The 21,821-nt window shown below is 40.7% G+C and overlaps 1 protein-coding gene and 1 pseudogene across 1 annotated transcript; one reads left to right on the top strand and one right to left on the bottom strand.

Moving 5' to 3' along the window:
• Window positions 1-565: 565 nt before the first annotated feature.
• On the top strand, window positions 566-8,592 carry LOC115143733 (specifically androgen-regulated gene protein-like). The gene is made up of 4 exons (XM_029684205.2): window positions 566-657; window positions 2,702-2,870; window positions 3,066-3,261; window positions 3,340-8,592. The coding sequence occupies exons 2-4, from the start codon at window positions 2,766-2,768 to the stop codon at window positions 4,560-4,562; spliced, it is 1,524 nt and encodes a 507-aa protein (XP_029540065.1). The 5' UTR covers window positions 566-657; window positions 2,702-2,765; the 3' UTR covers window positions 4,563-8,592.
• A 4,875-nt stretch (window positions 8,593-13,467) lies between these two features.
• Window positions 13,468-21,776, bottom strand: LOC135559844 (kinesin-like protein KIF17; annotated as a pseudogene).
• Between the last annotated feature and the right edge of the window lie 45 nt (window positions 21,777-21,821).

Raw genomic sequence — 21,821 nt, 5'->3', positions numbered from 1 at the left:
CTATGACAGGGCAATGCTATTGCAGTATATATATATTGTATATTTTCTTTTTATCTTGCACAATTCACTTTAATAATTTGTCATGGGTAATATTTTATCTTGGTTGATAGTTTGCTGTATAGCCTTAACAGTCCATAATTATTCACTGACCAAAGGCAGTTATAATGAATCCCAATCCTACAAACATGATTAAATCAATTTAATCATTGCCAACCGGATTAGACATGTTATTTTAAGGATCCTTCAATCTCCAACAATAGGATTGGAATCCTGTGCATGACATCAGTGACACACTACATTCAGGGACATTCCCACACAGGTATTCTGAGAATATAAAACGCTAGTGGTAGGCATTTTTGTAGATACTATAACAAAATTGCTTACTGATTCAAGGATCAAGGTTAACACCACTAAAACATGTAGTTAACCTACTACTACATAGATGTGTAGCTTGAATGAAGCGTCAACAGCTTAGGTGTACTGTCCTATGATTGGTTAAGAACGTGTAGCACATGGTTTATTATCACCTGTAGTAGCAAGGTGCTGAACAGAAGCGCAGACGGTACAGGCAGGCAACAGGTGGACGGACAAGCCCTGCGCAATTGATGGAATGTGGGGTTATTAGCACAACTCCTGTAAAATTGCAACAAATTACAGGTAAGCTTAATTATAATACATTAGAGAATAGCTACTTGTATATTGTTATATGATAAAATAATGATTCTGAATGATTCTTGAAATTAAAACAAATGTATAGCCTACATAGATTTAGCTGTAAACTATTTGCATGGCTACTGTATATTGCCTAGATTGTATGGCAACTATTGATAATACATATCAATTGACCTTCTTGAATAAGACACAAGACCAGCACGGCATACATTTACTCACTAGTTATACAATTGCCTCTGTACTAACATACTGAGTCCAATGGGAGTGTCAAGATCAGAAAAAGACATTGACCATGGTGTTGAATATCTGCTCGCAAATTTAAACCTGCCTTATGACAACAAAGTGTTAATCCCCTTATTATGTTATTGCCCCCAGTGCATGTGTATGTTTGAGCAAATCATGCAAGAATGTTTACAATATAGTTTGTCCTGAATTGATGGAGAATGACACGTTTGTTTTTCCATTGTGTGTCAGGTGACTCACCATCACAGACACATATGGGTTGTATTCAATATGAGCCAAACCATGAGTAAGCCCTTCGAGCAGTTGACAGGAACGTTCTTCTCGCTAATAAGTATATGTACTTCTATGTCAGAAGTGGTGAGTTGAAGTAATGATTAACTAGATGATCTGAGATCTATCATTCTGAAGAAATTAGCATGTTGTCACAGCACCTGTGTGATATAGCTAATCTCTGTAAATACTGTACCACAACTGATAATACTGTGTGGTGATAACCTGCATCTATTTTCCCTTCTTTCAGCCATAGGGCAGGCTCATCATACACATTGGCATGATAGGGGCATGAGGGTTAAAGTCTTTTGTGTGTCTTGGTTAAACCTCTGAAATATGTAACACAAAACACAATGGAGGTTATTCATTTCATATCTTTTGCATATCTCATATCTGGTGAAACATCTATAAGGAACATTGGAATGTGTTATACAGTAGGAGACTGATAACCATGGATAAGACATTTGATTACCTTTCTATCCAGTATTGACTGTATTGTTCACTTTTGTCACACCTGTGTTGTGAATCAGAATAGATGAGGCTGTGTGCTCTACAGTGTCTGCTTGAGGTGCCACTGGCCTGCTATTTGCATTAGATCAGTCCCGATTCGCACAGGTTAAAAGACAATAAACATTATCACGAACATTGTTACATTCAAAATCACATTTCAAGAGCAGATAGAGATTTGGATAGAAATTTTACATAAATGCCTGTAGATAGAGGACTTAACTTCCACAGGGAAATTGCCTGGTATGGAGTAACAAATCCTGAGCAGTGAACAGAACGGCTATTGTCTCTCTACTGACCTACTTAGGCGCACCACTCAGGCGTTGAAACCACTCCAGCGGCATTTCTTCTAAAACACCCCTCAATCAAGGAGTACTTTATTATGATATCAGACTCTCAGACTATTTAATTACAGGTTCATATATCTGTTTGTTGTGCATTCACACATAATATGGAAAATGGTGTGAAAGACATTGTTCAACAATTACCTACATCATTCTACATTTTCAAAGGCATAATTTAACAAACAAGCTACTTTATCTATCCCAACAGGTATATGGTTAAGTAGGATGCAGCGTTAAGGAGGGATATCATTTGTATTGCCTTTCATTCTTGCTGAAATTGATCCTTCGGAAGGAGATTAGAGTAGTATGTGCTGTAATCTGAGTCACATGTGACCAGGAGAGTAGTTAGCTAAGATATCTCACAGAAATAGATTTAGCCAGGATACCCTGTTATTCTCCACTAGCTCTGCAACCCATTCATCAGTTCTGTGTGAATCACTCACATGGTTATGTAAGGAGATCTGCCTGTGATATAAAAAGGTTTAGAAAGGTGTGTGTGTGTGAGAGAGTTTGATAGGGAGACAATAGATTATGTGAAACGGATTATAATAATTGATTAGCTAAGTTTTATTTGTGGATAATTAGATAAGAACATGTGAAATAGGAATGTGTGGTATTATCAAAGTACCCAAGTGTAATTAATGTTTTGTATTTATTTTTAACAGAGAGAGAGAGAAAGGTTTTCTACTACCAACTTCTATTACTACCTTGGACACCTTCATCCTTACAATGCCTAAGAGTGACACATGGCCGGGTGGTGTCGCCATAGAGACAATGACTGGCATGGACAGTGCAGGCAGCTGTGACAGTGTTGTCAGCATGAACTCTGGATTTGTAAGTACATTTGTTATCCTCACATTTCTCTAATTGTATTCCTGAACCCGCAAAATAAGTTTTGCTAAATACATTTTATGACAAATGACTGCATCTCACATAGAACTAAACAGCTCAGAATGAACTGAATTGACAATACCTTAAGCGTGTTGTGGGGTTTTAAGTGTTTTTAAATTGGTCTTGTGTGTCTTGCAGAGTGACGATAGCTTTGAGCACCTGTCTGCTGAGGAGAGGGCATGTCTCATGTTCTTGGAAGAGACCATAGAGTCCCTAGAGACTGAGGAGGACAGTGGACTATCCAATGATGAGCCTGACCGCCTGCCCACCCCTGGCAATGTGGCCACCAAGATGGCCCACCTCTCTGCCTCCATGGGCCAAAACAAACTCAACAGTGAGTGACCTGCCCAGGAGGAAATTAGATCCTCTTGAATATCGAAAGCATCTAATGAGAATTTTGTTTCTTTTTCAGATGTATCAAAATATCCCAGAGAGCAGAACGGTTACCTGGTTCCTACTCCGTTCATCCTGGCCAACAGCACCTCCTGCATCCTGCCAAAGGCTAGGCCAGGCATACCCCAAGATAAGGAGAACTCTCTCTCAAAGCCCCAGGTCACTGCCTTGGACAACATGTCATGTCAGGGCAACCACCCTTGTTTACCCCCTGAGGTCAATGTTGTTGTGATTCCCCCTCCGTTAAAGCTCAAAGACTACCCTGGTCAGAGACCACCTCCTTCACCCAGAGGCCCTCTGTCCTATGAAGCCCTAGTGCAGCTGAGGAAGAGTGCCTCCATGAAGAGAACTCCTCAAAGTCCCACAGCTGAGACCAGAGACTGGAACAGGCAGCCCTCTGCGTCAGACATACCCATTCACCCGCATCATGGAAGCACACCCAGAGGCTGCTCAGTCACCCCAGCCCAGGGGATACTCCCCCGGGAGCCCAGCAAGCACAAGGCCAGTCCTCCAGTTGTGTTCCCAAAACCCCCCAAAATCCCTTCCCACATTGCTGTGAATACCCAAAGGGTTACTGCTAACCCCACTACGGACTCCAGTGCCCCTTCCTTGGGCTCATTGCCCAGGGACAGGCGTTTGTCGGACCCACAGAAGGTGAGAAATGATGCCTTACAAAAGCTGGGGCTCCTGAGAGACAATAATGAGTCCCAACCTGAGCATGTTACACCACTGTGCACCTCCAAATCTCACTCCTCCTTGGAACTAACTTCAGCCCGTGTGGGAGTCAAAGCTCCACCTCATGGTAACCCAACAAGAAGCCAGCCCTCAACTACCTCCCAGGGACCCAGAGAATCTAACAGCAGGCCAGTAAAAAGTAGCAGCAGCTTCCTCCATCGCTCTAGTGAGGAGCAGCCCACCGCCCCCCTCTCACACCCGTCCAAACCCAGTGGGGTCAAAGCTGCCACCCTGGAGCGCTCAGGGGTGGGGCTTGGGAGCTACATGGCCGACCATGGGATACATCCTGATCCCCGCTCCGCCACCCTGGGCAGCCAGAGGGAGGGTGGACGTTGCACCCCATCTGCTCTCAACAAAGCCTCAGAACAGGTGAAAACAACCCCCGCTGCTCAGCCAGTGTCCCCCCACAAGACCCTGCACTGCCCAGGCTTCAGTGTGGTGATGATGCCCAGCATGGGAGAAGACAGACGAGAGGCACTTAGGAAGCTGGGGCTGCTGAAAGACTAGGCCCGGAGAGAAGGCAGCCAAAATATCTGCCCAGTGGATAAACAGATATACAGAGGGTATCAAATGAAACATACTTCCACCACCAGGGAAGCAGAAAAAAGTGGGGATTGAACCGATTTCTGTAAATATTTTGAGCATTGACAATGCTGGCTTTTCAGGAAAGACTGGCCTCTTTCTTCCATTTCTCTCTTTAAGAGACTACTGCAGTTTAATTTACTCAGTAGTGCCGGGCAATTAACTGTAATTTAGTTTAAATTATTTGAATTGCATTTTGTTCCATTTTGTTTTATTCTTCTTCTGTCAGCTCAATATAAACATTGCACAGTTTCTCTAGCGATAAAGCAGATCAAGCCTGAACTGTGTGAAGCCTGAACTGAACTGTGTTGGGAGTTGTAGTTTCCAACAGGCCAATATTCTACATAGTTAAGTGCAGAAAACATGGTAATTAACTACAATGATGATAATCCATTGCGCCTACTTGTCCGTCTGTGTGTTTCTTTTACGCCTGTTACGTTGCGTTAGTGTGTGGCAGACACAGAGGTCAAGAAAAGAGACAGAAGAATGCTCGATCAGAAGGGATAGAGAGTAGTTGCTTCACGAGTTACATCTACCTAAAAATATTTGATCTAAGTATGCCTTATTTACTTTGAAGAACTACTAAAATAGTGATTAAGTCAGACAGCATAGGCAGCAGCTCTATATGAACCGAACCAACCTCAAAAAAGCACTAATTTACTGTTACCGCAATTTAATTTTCATGTCAGTTGTTTAACAACATTATATTTTTACATTGTTTTTCTATGATTTTGTTGTCACCGAATCAGTTACTGAACACTCTTTTAAAGCAAATCAGAGAAGTGTCTATCATAATTATTTACCCCCTTACATTTAGTTGCTTTACAAAGTGGGATTTAAAGGGATTTATTGTGATTTTTTTTGTCATTGATCTACAGAAAATACTCTATAACATCAAAGTGAAAATACATTTCTACAAATGTTTACAAATAAACAAAAATACATAACTAAAATGTATTGGTTATATAAGTATTCAACCCATATGTTATGGAAAGCCTAAGTAATAATTCAACCACAAAAACCAGAGAGGTTTTCCAATGCCTTGCAAAGAAGGGCACCAATTGGTAGATGGGTAAAAAAAAAGCAGACACTGAATATCCCTTTAAGCATGGTAAAGTTACTAATTAGGCTTTGGATGGTGTATCAATACACTAAGTCACTACAAAGATACAGGCGCCTTCCTAACTGAGTTGCCAGAGAGGAAGGAAACTGCTCAGGGACTTCACCATGCCAATGGGGATTTTAAAACCGTTACAGAGGATAATGGCTGTGATAGGAGAAAACTGAGGCCGGATTAACATTATTGTAGTTACTCCACAATACTAACCTAAATGACAGAGGGAAAAGAAGAAAGCCTGTACAGAAAAATGTGTCAAATGAATTCACTTTTTGTTCTGAATACAAACCGCTATGTGTGAGGCAAATCCAACACATCTCTGAGTGCCACTCTCCATATTTTCAAACATGGTGGTGGCTGCATCATGATATGGGTATGCTCGTAATTGGCAGGGATGGGAGTTTTTCAGGATAAAAAGAAATGGAGCGGAGCTAAGCACTAGTAAAATCATAGAGGAAAACCTGGTTTAGTCTCCTTTCCACCAGAGACAATTTCCCCTTTCAGCAGGACAATAACCTAAAACAAAAGGCAAAATATACACTGGAATTGCTTACCAAGACTACATTGAATGTTCCTGAGTACAGTTTTGACTTAAATCGTCTTGAAAATCTATGGCAAGACTTGAAAATGGCTGTCTAGCAATGATCAACAACAAACTTGACAGAGCTTGAAGAATTTTGAAAAGAATAATGGCATAATATGGCATAATCCAATTGTGCACAGCACTAAGGGGCCGATTCGAACCCAAGTTAAGCGCCCGTAAATGGAACCCGCTATTCATTTGGTGAAGATCTAATAAATGAAGGTGTGGCGGATTTGTGTTTACAGATATGACGTATTCTGATCTTGATTTAATTCCCTAATAATTCCACCACATTTACACACGAGAAAACCATAAATAAGGTCTAGCAAACCGACCAATTCCAAGTGGAAAAAGCATCTACTTAATTTTTTCCGATAGAAATAATACTATTTTCCATGCAATGTAATTTACAACTTGTTAAGAGCTATTGATAAGATCTAGGTAAATGAGGCTAAGGGAATTGTAAATATAAATTACACTTGTTTTAGATCTATTTTACCTTATAATCGCTGGAGACAAATGTGAAACCAGTTATATGGCAGCAAACAGGAGCATATCAACATACCCACGGTAAAGTTTATGAATTGTTGTGCCATTATGCAAAATGTCAATTGTAAGGGCTTTTAACTTGCAGGAATGGGCACTCTCGAATGTGTTAATTATAGGCTACCCAGACTTTCTCTGTTTCCTATTTCTAGCATTTTTAATAGCCACTATCAGTATTGGTTGTCAGTAGGCATAATAACCACACATATTCAACTGTCAATTTCCTGTTAGTTCCCTTCAGATGGTAAAGCCTACGTTATCATTCCATTTAATTACATTGTTTAGTTTACCTTCATTGCTTCCTCTGTTAAACACCGTCATGGCCTTGAGGTTGTTGCTGAAGATCATTAGTGACAATTGATGATACTGTATATAAAAATAAATGTATGCTAATTAATTCATAATGGAGCAGCGCGGAGACCAAGCCGTAATGGTTTGAACCTGACGCATGGCGCAATACTTGGCTGTGTCGTCACACAGTTCCATGGTTTGTGTTCCATGGTTTGTGCAGGCAATAGACGAGGGTATAGCCTACTATTGTACACTATTCTCCCTATTATAATTCTACTGTATATACAGTAATCTTTCAACATTATCATGGATTGAGGAACTGAATGTGACAATTTTCAGAATGAATTAAACCACCATTTTCAGTATTTTCCAGTATTTTCCTTAACCTAAATAATCTGCAAGATCAGAGTATTTTTTTAACCTACCAATTGGTGCTGAAACAAAGAAGAATATGCATATATTTAGATGGCTTTCATTCATTGATACCTAATATTCTGAAGCCGTTCTCTCGATATATTCTAGTGAGTCTGTCAACAAAATTCAAACTTAAAGGTACACTGTCTTTAAAGGGGTGGCTTAAGATAAATGTACTGAAAACCCTATTGAATGAAAACTCCACGAGAAAATCTGTTGGCCAGCAAGTGGGAGGATTTTCAGGGGTTGAATTAAATTATTCAGAGCGCACAAGGCAGCCATACCTACAGAGCGCATTAAGCGTCTTAATAAGGTATGTCTGAACACCAAATACTGAGAAGTGCATAGGAAAGGCGTCAGTGGGAACGTCAAATTCCTAAGTCTGAATCGGCCCCTATGAGACTTACCCAAGAAGTATACCCAAACGTGTTCTATAAAGAAGACTCACAGCAGTAATCACTGCCAAAGGTGTTTCTAAGATCCCACTGGGCAAAACAGTTTGAACCCCCAAAAAATCTATGTGATAACATTAAATCAACGTGGAAAACGAATTGGATTTGCAAAAAGTAATCAATGCAAGGATATTTTGTTTATATATTTGGAATTCACGAAGTTGACAACTCCACCAAATGTAAATCAAAACTGACGTCTGTGCCCAGTGGGATGTATTGTCTCAGGGGGGGTGAATACTTATTTAATGAAGATATACTTGTTTTTAATTTTAATTAATAATAAAAAATAAAAAAAATGGAATTTTTATTTCACTTTGACATTATTTTGTATAAATCGTTGAAGAAAAAAATTACAATTAAATACATTGTAATCCCACTTTGTAACACAATAAAATAGGAGGAAATCCAAGGGGGGAATACTTATGATAGACACTTTAACTTTAACAGGCGTATCATATTTGTGTCATAATTGCTGTGTAACAGACTGCATTCGTGGTTGAGATGTGAACGTATTTGATCATACACTTAAACATGTTGGACTATTTTGTGTCAGATGACCATTTCCTTTCCATTTTTTTCCTGACTGAGCTTCCATTTGTTAAATTACAGCCATTTGTTTTTCCTCCAACCCTCACAACCCAATCAAAGAATAGGTTTTGTACAAAAAGACAAATAATTATTTATACAGGTACTTTCCACCAGCTTTACCTTTCTCTGCCTCAGTGCACCCTCCTCTCATCTTACAGACTAGTCATACTACTCATTTTACACATGCCACTTTCGCAACGAGAAAGCCTACTCAGCTGTCTGTGTGTTATCGGATTATCTTGGACTGCACCTCTATGTGAACCTGTCCTACTGAACAGACCAGTGCTTTCTTTTCTGTGGTGTTCATTCCTAATGTCCAAACAGCTCTTTCATTTCATTAAACAGTTTCAGCGAGAGGTCAGTATCTTATATACCCTCTACCTGGAAATGTGGTCACAACATCACTGTTGCTATGGTTCCACTTCAGTGTTATCTCTTAGTGAGGTATTATTGTAGTGGAGCCGTATCCATGTCTGAGTGGAGTACTTTGCATATGATGGTGTCACCTCTCTCAACTGAAACGCCTGCCACCGGTCAAGTCATATTGAACAATGGATGGAAAAATCAATCCATTACGCAAGTTGGAAACACAATACAGAGAAAGAAAAAATAAATGATTTGATTAATCGATCTTCAGACTAAATGGACACCCCCCAAGTGATGTTCCATTGTGATGGCAATTTACAGTATGTGGTTAGGGATATTAAAGGGATAGTTCACCCAAATTAGAAAACCCTGTAAACAGTCTATGGACAAGGTATGACAGCAATCCATGCTTTGGTTGTGTTTAACTGGTTTCAAATGCTAACCGTTTTGCATTTATGGCACAAATCCAATGCAAGTCAATGGTACCTATATTAGTATTTTCATGTTTCATATCCAAATCATCTTAAAGTATCTACAAATGTATTGTGTAACTCAATTAAGTTAGTTAAAGATGTCGACATGAAGCGTGGTAAGGCTAATGTACAGTGTCTTCAGAAAGTACTCACACCCCTTTACTTTCCACATATTGTTGTGCTACAGCCTGAATTTATAATGATACAATTTCGATTTTGGGTCTCTGGCCTTTATACAATACCCCATAATTTTTTAAAGTGGAATATTTTTACAAATTTATAAAAAAGTAAAAGCTGAAATGTCTTCAATATGTCTTCATCCCCTTTGTTATGGCAAACATAAATAAGTTCAGGAGTAAACATTTGCTTAACAAGTTACATAAGTTGCATGGACTCACTCTGTGCAATAATAGTGTTTAACATGATTTTTGAATGACTACCTCATCTCTGCACCCCACGCATACAATTATTTTTTAAGTCCATCAGTCGAACAGTGAATTTCAACCAATTTCAACCACAAAGACCAGGGAGGTTTTCCAATGCCGAGCAAATAAGGGCACCTATTTGTAGATGGGGTAAAAAATAAATAATTAAAGGCAGACATTGAATATCCCTTTGAGTATGGTGAAGTGATTAATTACACTTTGGGTGGAGTATCAATACACCCAGTCACTACAAAGAAACAGGTGTCCTTCCTAACTCAGTTGCCCAAGAGGAAAGAAACCGGTCTGGGACTTAACGATAAGGCCAGAATTTTATTAACCTTTATTTAACTAGGCAAGTCAGTCAAGAACAAATTCATATTTACAATGATGGCCTACCCCGGCCAAACCTGGACAACAATGGGCCGCCCTATGGGACTCCCAATCACGGCCGGTTGTGATAGAGCCTGGAATCAAACCAGGGTCTGCAGTGATGCCTCTAGCGCTGAGATGCAGTGCATTAGACTGCTGCGCCACTCAGGAGCAGCAGGGACTTTAAAACAGTTACAGAGTTTAATGGCTGTGATAGGAGAAAACAGAGGATGGATCAACAACATTGTACTTACTCCACAATACTAACCTAAATGACAGAATAAAAATATTCCAGAACATGCATCCTGTTTGCAATAAGGCACTAAAGTAAAACTGCAAAAATATCTCAACGTCAACAGTGAAGATCCGACTCTGGGATGCTGGCCCTCTAGGAAGAGTTCCTCTGTCCAGTGTCTGTCATTTTTCCCATCTTAATCTTTTCTTTTTATTGGCCAGTCTGAGAAATGTATTTTTCTTTGCAACTCTGCCTAGCAGGCCAGCAACCCGGAGTCGCCTCTTCTCTTCACTGTTGACGTTGAGAATGGTGTTTTGCGGGTACTATTTAGTGAAGCTGCCAGTTGAGGACTTGAGGCGTCTGTTTCTCAAACTAGACCCTAATGTATTGTCCTCTTGCTCAGTTGCCCCCCGGGGTCTCCCACTCCTCTTTCTATTCTGGTTAAAGCCAGTTTGTGCTGTTCTGTGAAGGGAGTAGTACACAGCGTTGTAAGAGATCTTCAGTTTCCTGGCAATTTCTCATGGATTACCTTCATTTCTCAGAACAAGAATAGACTGACAAGTTTTAGAAGAAAGTTCTTGTTTCTGGACTTTTTGAGCCTGTAATCGAACCCACAAATGCTGATTCTCCAGATTCTCAACTAGTCTAAAGAAGGCCAGTTTTATTGCTTCTTTTATCAGGACAGCAGTTTTCAGCTGTGCTAACATAATTGCAAAAGGGTTTTCTAATGATCAATTAGCCTTTTAAAATGATAAACTTGGATTAGCTAACACAACCTGCCATTGGAACACAGGAGTGATGGTTGCTGATAATGGGCCTCTGTACGCCTATGTAGATATTCCATTTTTTTTTTAAATCAACTGTTTCCAGCTACAATAGTCATTTACAACATTAACGTCTACACTGTCATTCTGATCAATTTGATGTTATTTTAATGGATAATATAGTGATTTTCATTAAAAAACAAGGACATTTCTAAGCGACCCCAAACTTTTGAACGGTAGTGTAAATCGGCTTGAAAATCTATGACAAGACTTGAAAATGGATGTCTAGCAGTGATCAACAACCAACTTGACAGAGCTTGATGAATTTTTAAAGAATAATGTGCAAATAAATGTTGTACAATCCAGGTGTGCAAAGTGCTTAGAGAATTACCCAGAAAGACTCACAGCTGTAAATTGTTGCCAAAGGTGATTCTAACATTCACACTCAGAAGTGTGAATACTTATGTAAATGAGATATTTTTGTGTTTATTTTCAATAAATTAGCAAAAATGTCTAAAAACATGTTTTCACTGTCATTATAGTGTATTGTGGGTAATGATAAAGAGAAAAATGAATATTTAATACATTTTGCAGCCAATCTGTAACAAAATGTGGAGTAAGTCAAGGAGTATGAATACTTCCGAAGGTACTGTAGTTGCCATTGACTCACATTGGATTTGCGCCATAAATGCTCACAAGTTAACATTTGAAAAAGTAGACAATTTAAACAACCAAAGCATGGATTAATGTCATACCTTGTCCATAGACTGCTTACAGGGTAAGGAAAAACAATGTCATTTGGGGTTAACTAACCCTTTCAACTTAAATTGTCAATGCTATTGAAATTTGTCATTTTCAGAAAAGGTAAATTAAATTTTACTGCCAAATAAGCCTGGCTCAGATTATTACAACCAGGGAACAATCAATTCAGGTTGTCTGTGTCACTCAGCTCCCTGGAGGTCACAAGGTTGCTCCACACTCGTCTTGTTTCCAGACAACACGTCATTGACACGTCTTTTTAGAGGACAGGAAACCGGAGGCTACCCTCCACCGTCATACATGGCCTGTTAACACTGCTGCTATGACAACACCACCCTGGCCCCAGTGCATTTGTGGAGTCATCCAGATTGTGTGACACTGAAACTGGTCTGACATGTTTGCCTCTCAGATCTTATTTCTTAGCCCTGATGCTGAAAGACTGAAGATGACCTTCCTGTTAGTGATGCTCAAAAACAAATATTTTGCACAACCAGACATGTATTCTGGGAAGTGAAGTAGTACGAGACATGAAATGAACAAGATACACAAAAAATATTGTATTAACAATTACAGTATATGAGCAGCAAAAACCACAACAGTGATAAATATTATATTCAAGGTTGGATAAACCATTGTGTCACAGAATTAAGAGTCACTGCAAGCACTATGGTGTGGCATTATCTTCGCTAACATTTAAAAATGTGCAAAAAATAATAATAAACACCAGAAGCATCACATTGCCAGACCAAGTGTCCATTTAAAAGTGCCATTAAATTGCTGGTTACTGAAAGTTCAATAGTGAACTACTAACAACCTAGGGTCAATCACAGTGGATGAATGAAATACTCTACCTAAACAAGCCAACGAATTGTGAGGTCTCTAGTGGTCAAAAAGGGTGGCAGGTAGAAATGGATAGACTGGGGGAGGTGGTGAAAGAGTGCCTCTGTAGCCCAGCTCTCTATGTTCTGCTTTTCTTCCTCTTCACCTTGACATTGGCTGGGGTGATCCCCAGTGACTCAAGGCGGAAGGGGAAAGGGAGGAGATATTCAGGGCTGAGTGAGGGGCCAATGTTGGAGCCGCTGGAGGTCAGGTGAGGCGTACCATTCCTCTGGGGTGCTGAGTGAACTGCTGCATGGGAAGAGGTCATCAGTGGAATATCCACACATGTAGGGCAAATTATCTGTTGAAGTTAAGCAGATAGCAGGCTAGATCTTTTGAATGTTTCCAGTAACTGACTTGTACCCTTCTAAAACTATTTTGTATTAGCAAGCAGTACAATGGTATGATGTGGTGTTATGATTGTCACATTTTATTTGAATGTTGATTCCAAAAGTATCTGAATTGTATTATTTTATTGTCTATTCGAGGAACTTTCTCTTTGGTCTGCACACATTAAAATACCAATGAATAGTTTGACTGTTTTTATGTTAACATTAACTGCACCTCAGTCACAGTTGTGGCTCAACGCCCAGCAACTGGTTTACTCTCAGGCTTGAAGTAGTTGCTGGAGAAGTTCTCGCTGTCGCTGCGGTTCATCATCTCTTTATATACTGATTTCATCGTCCTGCACAAAACAGCCAACGATGAAGGATCATAAACATTTAGTTTTGTTCCTCATATCCCATAGGGGAGGTAAAAAATATAAATGTGTTTAATAAAAATAAAAGTACAAACTTGAAAGAATTCTCCTGTGTCAGCCGCTGAGCTCATGCACACAGAGAGCATCTGAGCTGAAGGAGCTACTGCTGAAAGAGAGAAGGGACACAACAGAGGATGAGAAACCAAAACAGGACGAACCATCGATGTGATAACAACATTGAAAATCTAAACAAAAATAGTCCATCCACTGAAAGATTAACATTCGTTCTAAATTCAAAAGACATCTTCACAACATAATTTCTTCCCCGGTCCTACACCTGATAGCAGGGCTGTTTTCTGCACCAACATGTCAGGCAGCCTCCAGGTGACGCTGTCGTCATCCCAAGTGGCCTCTGTCCGCAGGCGATCCAAGTTGCTGTAGTTGCAGTCACGACGGACCAGAGGGGCCCTGCGCTCTAACAGGCTCTGTAGCAGCTTGCCCTCCCCCTCCAGCCTGCAGATTGTTGCCAGGTAGTCATTCCTCTCTAGCTCAAACTCCGCCTGCAAGTTGTGGATCTCCAGCTTGGCCACCTTCAGCTGTGGCATCACATCAGGAGAACACCACAAAATGACCATACAGACTTAAGTCTGTCACAGTACATAATGTATTAATAGAATAGGCAAACAATACAAATGCGTGACAGAAATGTGGTACAGGAACAAGCATGTTAGTAGATAAATCATTAATCTGGCATTTCTTTTCCATGAAGATGTGTCCCACCTTGCCCTGGGTGTTCTCTAGGAGTCGACTCTTAGCATGGACTTCCTCCTGGATGGAGTCGTAGACATTGAAGATCACATTGTCACTCTCCTCACCATTCTCTGCCAGGGCCAATCAGCTGCTTCTTTCTCTGATCTGCCAGGTTATTCCTCTGTCGGTGTGCTGTAGCCTGGAGACAGGACAGGGCACCAAGCCACACCACTGGACATTATGTTATATAAAAGGGAGTGTGTGTGAGTGTGGTAACTCACCTCTTGAGGACATGCTTCTGGTCCAGAGGACCTGGGGTACCGATTGGAGGAGAGTCTACATTCTCCTCCCCCTCAGACCCTGTCTGGACACTGGTCACCTGGCAAGATGCATGTGTCTGGCTCACCCACAAGAAGAGAAGTTACATCATTAAAGGGACCGCCCTACTCAGATGTGTACTACTGCAAAATGCATGCATAACCGGTTACCCACAAGTACTGGGAACTTGATGCATGGGTATCTTGGCTAGGACTGGTTCCAAATCACTAAGCTCATGTGCAGTGACACAACATAATTCCTCCTCAAGAGCTTGTTTAAAAAGGATGGAGAGCTCGGACACTAGGCAATTAGAAAACAAGGCTTAATATCCTATAAGGTACTAGAGCACTATCTATACACCTGACTGTTAAAGTTATTTATCTTCAGAAAATCTGTCTTATTAATATCCTCGGCTATGGTCGTCTGAGTGAAATTTGAATTGGTTGGAGTTTTGAACGTAGACAGGGATGTCGTAATGGTACCAGCAGTGGTAATAGAGTGCCCTCTGCTGGTCTGGGACTTTTCCAGATTGGACAGCTTGGTCTCATATGAAGAGCGCAGGACAGCAATGTCCTCCTGAAGCTTGGGCTTGGACTCCTGCTCTGCATTATACTCAGCCTGAAGCCAGGCCAGCGTCTCCTCATACTCCTGAAGGTCACAAATAGGTTAGTTGAGCTCCTTCTGCTAAGCAGCTTCAGTCAACTTCTTGTGGAAGTTAACCCACCTCTTTAATCTTCTCCTTCTCTGTAGAGCTGGACTGTGGCCTCGATGGACCAACAGAGGGCCCTGCAGACAACGGACCATCCAGAAACACTGATTAAAATAGGACCATGGAGAATAATCCAATTTTAATCTAGCACTTTGATCTTCTATGTGCAAACTCTTACTCTCAGTGATTAGACAAAGTGTGGAGAAAAGCATATTGCTCACATGACAGGTTGGTATTGCCCAGCTGGCCAGAGATTAAGGTACATAACTGCTTGATTTCCTCCTGGTACTCTCAGAGCAGGGGATCTTTGTGGTCTTCGTTGATGCGGGGCCTGTTCTGGATGCTCTTGGCCCTTTTGGCTTAGGGCAGGGTGCTCAGGCTCTCCTCATAGTTGTTGTCTGCAGGCCACCATCGGGGTGCTAGTGTTCCCTCCCAGGGAGTCCTGCAACAACCGGGTTAGCTTGGAGTCTCGGTAGGGGATCTGTTGAGATGACGTTGCCTAGAGCTGACTGGGACAGGTTGATCTTGGTGGCCTCACAGAGACGTTCCCCGGTGGTACCCGTCTTAAACTGGCGCTCGCTGCCAGCCAAGTCCAGCAGCACACGTGTTTTCCTAACTGACATGTTATTTAGTTTCAGATATATACTGGAGATGTCCAATAGTTCACAAGCTGGTGCTACTGCATGTAATTCACCATAATCAAGTTGTGAAAATGTAGTAGGATTTATTGTAGGCCTACCTCAACCAAAGGGTCAATTATCTCATTGTACATCTGCTCAGTGTTTTAGTCAATGAAGAGGCTTCCATCAAAGGTGAATTGTTTTGGTGGCTCCTCCTTCACCCCTGGGTTCTTGATGAAACACTGACAGTGACTCATCTCTACAGATACCACCGTCTTACAATTCAACATTTGCTCCCTATCATTCATCGGCAGACAACTGACCACTACCTTCACTGACTCTGCAGCCATTTTTGCCTCAGTCTTCTTGGGGTGTCTGATATCAGACACACATACTGGTGACAAGCAAGGCAATGCCTGATTAACACCATTTGACACTGGTAGCCAATATCAAAATTAGAGTCAATCGTCAGCTGAATCCTACAGACGAAGAACCATATATGTGACAATTTTTCCATTTTAAGACAGTTATTTTTCCATTATTGTGTGTACCACATTAGGTGTTTTATGGTTGACAAATAATTCACCATACCCATATCTTCCAACAATTGATATTTTTTTGTTATTTCAAAAAATACTTGTTTTATTGCCGTTTTAATTTTTAGAATGTGGAAGAACAGTATATCTCGTGATGATTTCAGTTTGTGGAAGAACAGCATGTGACATTTTGCATGACTCTTGCAAGATGTCCTTTTTTAACACCTGCTGTTTTAAGTACAGATGCCCTTCATGTAAATAACTTAAATGCAATATGTAGTTAATTTGTATGGAGGTTCATTTAAAGGTGGTCTATCAACTTTAGCACTGATGACTTTTCTTAAAAGTTGAGTCATGAAATCTTAGTCTCATTTAAAATGAAGTCCTCAATGTGAACATATCATAGAATAACTACAAAAATAGAATACAATTCAATGAATTCAATCAAAACAAGCACAACTTGTACATATCAAATATGGATCAATGTGATGTGCCAATATGCATGTCCATTATTCAGGTCCCTAAGGTCAATATTACAAAACGTTCAGAAAACCATTCTCTTTGCGTTTAACACTATGATCAGCAATTAAGTTTTGAATTGCGTTAAACCCATGCTAAAGGCAAGACATGTCCTTTTGTACTGATGGACAGAGGACTCTCATAAGTATTAACGATAAATGTGGTGACAGAGACATACTGTATATTGTAATGAATAAAAAGAGGGAATCAAGATCAAATGAATACTCACATACTGTATGTGATGACTTATGTTTTTAATGAATTCCGATTAAAAAAAGTTCAAATGATCACACACAAAATAATTCTCAACAGAACACATTGTACATAACATTTTCTACACTAGGAACATCTTAAAATTAAATTAATTCAATATATTGTGCTGGTTCAAATCATACACATTGATTCACATAGAAAACACCTACTATACATTTCATTTCCTACAATAGGGGTGACATGTCTTCTGAAATGTATTCAGATTAAACATACTATACAGGTTCAGGGGATCAAACTCACAGAAAAAACGGTTAATTACGTAGCTTGGTTTAACATCAAATGATTCACTCTGCAGTGATTTATAAAAAGAGCATGCAGCAGCTGGCATGTAGTTGCGCAGGTCATCAGATCTTGGTACTTGTTTTTTTTTGATGGGCAGAGGACTCTCATATGCTCTAGGTTAGTGGCTTGCAAAATAGGGAGGTTGAGGTGTAGCTCCTTGTTTTGGTTTGGAGATCAGCCATGATTTCCATCCCTCAAATAGACTGTGGCTCTGTCTGGTGTACAGATTCCAAGGATCCTCAACTGAAATTAGAACAGAAACATTTGAAGTTCCTGACATCAATAAACAACGTTCACAGTCAAGCATTAGGATATTTTATTGTTAGAACAACATGTTGCGTGTTGATGGGATGTTAGTAAACTATTCCCTGTGCAATACCTGTGACTTTTAACCACCTCACTGAGGTGATCTGTAGTCCAGCTGGTCGCTTGAGGACAGAATCTGGGAGGTGCCTTAAGTCTTCACATTGCATCCACATAACCTTGAATGGTTTTACTGGTTGTGCTTCAAGTATCATCTTTGAAACATCATCAGTTGTATGAAGGACTGACACCTTGCGCCTCTTCACGATGGTGGCAAAAGATCCATCACAAGGAAGAAAAGGATGACCAGAGACCATGAACTTCTGCTCAACTTGCGTAAAGTAACCCATAGAGACGAGCATCGACATCAGATTGAGCATCCATCAGTTGTTATTCTGCCCACAGCATCAGTCACTGAAGATGATCAACTTGCGCACCTCTGGTTTGGTGAGTGGCGTGAATTTTGTCTTCACACACTTCAATATGCAGCTTGCCACCTCAATGGACCCTCTGTGTGCAATCCCCTCATGCCAAACACACATGTATGCAGGATCTTCTTTTCCAAGTTCCTGGATGCAAATGTTGAAATTTGACAGCTGCCGCTGGTAGTGGACATCAGAGTGGGTCAGATTAGGGGTGTACATCACCCCCTGTAGATCCATGGCAGAAATGACATGCCATGCTGGCAGTGGGCTTTAGCCCACTCAGTGTCACGTTGACGCTGTGTGTAGGACTTTTCGGCTTTTCGATGGTGCAACTCACTTTCAACTGCAATCTTCCTCTTCTCCTCTTCAGATGTTGCTACTGACATATTAGTGAAGAATGCGTCACATTTCCCACAGGTGTCACTCCTGGGTTGGCCAAAATTGAGACTCTGCTGTTTGAAAATGTCCCTATAAACCCAGAATTTTGCAGATGATGTGGTATTCTTCTCTTTGTAGAGTCGGTACATTCGCAACAAATTCAGATCAGGGCTGAGGTATTCTCTGTGTACATCCCCCTTCATCTGAGAGTAGTAGTTCTGGGTTCTTGGGTAAGATAGAATGTGCTCCTTGATGCCCTCTTTCACTGTAGCATGTATCCAATGTGGCCTGTAAGGAGACAACAAGATGTTGTTAAACTTGTATTCTCTCAATGGTCTAGGGACCAGCCTTAAGAGTGCAACTGTGTCACTATAACCGGGGTACAAATCCCAGTCACGCCATTGCCGTTTGTGGATAGGGGGTCCTGTAGGGCGGCAAGAATTAGGCCAGTGCCGTCCGGTGGGAGGGAGGGGGAAGGTAATCGGCACTCAGTCCTCAATGCTCAGGTTGTAGTTGGACAGCTTAGTTACCATCATTTTGTTTAAAAGTAATAAACATTTTTATATTTCTGTTTCAGAATTCGCTATTCATCCATTCGATACTCTATGTTAATGTTTAGAAGATTGTTTAGAGCACTACTATAGTGAAATAATCCAGGCTGGAATCTAAAGGAGACCTAGCCTCAATAGCCTGATCTGGTGACCCTGCAACCTCACCTGCCTCAGCTTGAACTCCTAACTTTTCCTGAACAACCTGACCAAAACAATTACATTTCAATTAGCAGGTTCTTAAAAACTAGTACAGAGAATACAATATGTTTGTAATTGATATTCATATAGACATTAATTCACATTTTCACTTGCCTGAAGACGGTTGTTGGTTAGCTGGAACACAGACATGAAAGTGACCTTGCACACATTGTTTTCAACTCATCCAGAACGCCGCAGCCCGTCTGGTGTTAAACCTTCCCAAGTTCTCTCACGTCACCCCGCTCCTCCTCTCTCTCCACTGGCTTCCAGTTGAAGCTCGCATCCGCTACAAGACCATGGTGCTTGCCTACGGAGCTGTGAGGGGAACGGCACCTCAGTACCTCTAGGCTCTGATCAGGCCCTACACCCAAACAAGGGCACTGCGTTCATCCACCTCTGGCCTGCTCGCCTCCCTACCACTGAGGAAGTACAGTTCCCGCGCAGCCCAGTCAAAACTGTTCGCTGCTCTGGCCCCCCAATGGTGGAACAAACTCCCTCACGACGACAGGACAGCGGAGTCAATCACCACCTTCCGGAGACACCTGAAACCCCACCTCTTTCAGGAATACCTAGGATAGGATAAAGTAATCCTTCTCACCCCCCCCTTAAAAGATTTAGATGCACTATTGTAAAGTGGCTGTTCCACTGGATGTCTTAAGGTGAACGCACCAATTTGTAAGTCGCTCTGGATAAGAGTGTCTGCTAAATGACTTAAATGTAAATGTTTCCGTCGTTTGTTCTCCTTTGTATCATCAGGTTTACGTCTCTGTTTCACCTCATGCTGCAATAAAAATTGACAATGATAAATTCAGAATTTAATATACTGTAGCACATTCAGGATATTGCTTGATCAGGACCTCCATCTTTCACACACTCCCAACCTATACACACAATGAGTTTGTATTGCACCATTGTGTAACACTGCACTTCTAGAGTTATCGTTAATGTACGTATCATCACTGTCAAAGTTCAACTATGCAAGTGTTCAATATAGCTATTATAATAATAGGCGTTGTCTTATTTCTAACCTGTTCTAAGCCGGAGAGAATCAACGATTGTTGTTTCTCGTATGGGACAGTGTAGAAACTGTTGAACAGATATGCAGCTTACGCTCATCAATCTACTTTCCACAATCCTTTCTGCACGTCGTGGAACACGCTCTTCCCTGCAGGATTCAGTGTAACGTTACATACAGTATAACTAGCTAGCTACTGTAGCCATGTCGAATCATCCGGTGGATGGAGAAAAAGTAGCCAACTATGTTTCTTCTATAATCTAACAACATTTGGAACGAACTAGCCAACGAACTTTAGCTAATATGTTTTCTCTATAGTTACAAACGAGACAACCCAGAACATACATGTTAGTTACTGTACTCTATAGCTAGCTAGCTTGATTGTTTTGATATACGGTTCTTCCACATACCTTTTGGACAGCTTTTCCCAGTTTTTTCTTGACCCTTACGATTTGTATAGGGTTTTCCCGCATCCCGTAACATCTTCCTTTGCATGTCTTTCCATTCTTTTAGTTTGTTTTACGTTTCTTTACCACATTTCAGCGATTTTCATCAGCAACAGAAAAGTTGTGCGCTTGTCCGTCCATTCTGAGTGGTGCACATAAACGGTTATTCCACGAGAGCCGATCTTTAAATTTAAAATGATTGTTAATTAGCGCGCGGAAAGCTTGTGAAACCGGTTCACTATAGAAAAGGGTGTCCAATAATGATTTTTCATATATATATATTTTTTTAAATATATTTTTTAATGTCACATATGGTTCTTCGTCTGTAGGATTCAGTTGTTGAATTCATTTCATTCAGCATTGTGCAAGCTAGAAAAATAAATAGCTAGCCTACTGTTATTTGGAAACTAAACAATTCATCTAACTAGCAGCCATGACAGATCTTTCCAGTTGACATGCTACAACTGAAGTGATCAGAATAACACAAATCTAACCTGTTGATCTGGTCACAGAAGCATGACAGCAAATCAGAACGCTAGCTAACTAAGCTAAAGACGGTAGCTAGCTTGCCACATTGGCCAAGCCTCAAAGCAATCAAGTTCACAACCTGTACCAGCTAACCTGCGAGACATGTCAGACCGATAATTGGTTGGAATAATTTCTTGTCAAATAAATTATCCACGTGCTATAAAAACGTAGTATTGGCAGATGGCATCATGTCGTCCAATGAATACAATCCGTGCTCAAAAACAAAAGTATACGCAAAAAAAAAAAAAACTCTCGCTCTGTCGGTTCCCTTCCCACCTCGTTCCAAGGCAACCATACACTTGATAAAACCACGTCATGTGTGAAAATTGCCAAGAAAATGTTTTTGCTGCCCATCGTCTTTCCAAAGAGCCA

This window comes from Oncorhynchus nerka, linkage group LG15 (genome assembly GCF_034236695.1).
Source record: "Oncorhynchus nerka isolate Pitt River linkage group LG15, Oner_Uvic_2.0, whole genome shotgun sequence".
Taxonomy (NCBI): domain Eukaryota; kingdom Metazoa; phylum Chordata; class Actinopteri; order Salmoniformes; family Salmonidae; genus Oncorhynchus; species Oncorhynchus nerka.
Note: the sequence above shows the minus strand (reverse complement) of the source record. Positions and strands in the feature narration are given on the sequence as shown.

What these genes read in the sequence shown, in the direction of transcription:
- LOC115143733 (XM_029684205.2), top strand. Translation starts at nt 2,766, where the DNA reads ATGCCTAAGAGTGACACATGGCCGGGTGGTGTCGCCATAGAGACAATG. An exon ending in TCAGCATGAACTCTGGATTT is followed by an intron (nt 2,871 to 3,065) that starts GTAAGTACATTT and finishes TGTGTCTTGCAG; the next exon opens with AGTGACGATAGCTTTGAGCA. An exon ending in GGGCCAAAACAAACTCAACA is followed by an intron (nt 3,262 to 3,339) that starts GTGAGTGACCTG and finishes TTTCTTTTTCAG; the next exon opens with ATGTATCAAAATATCCCAGA.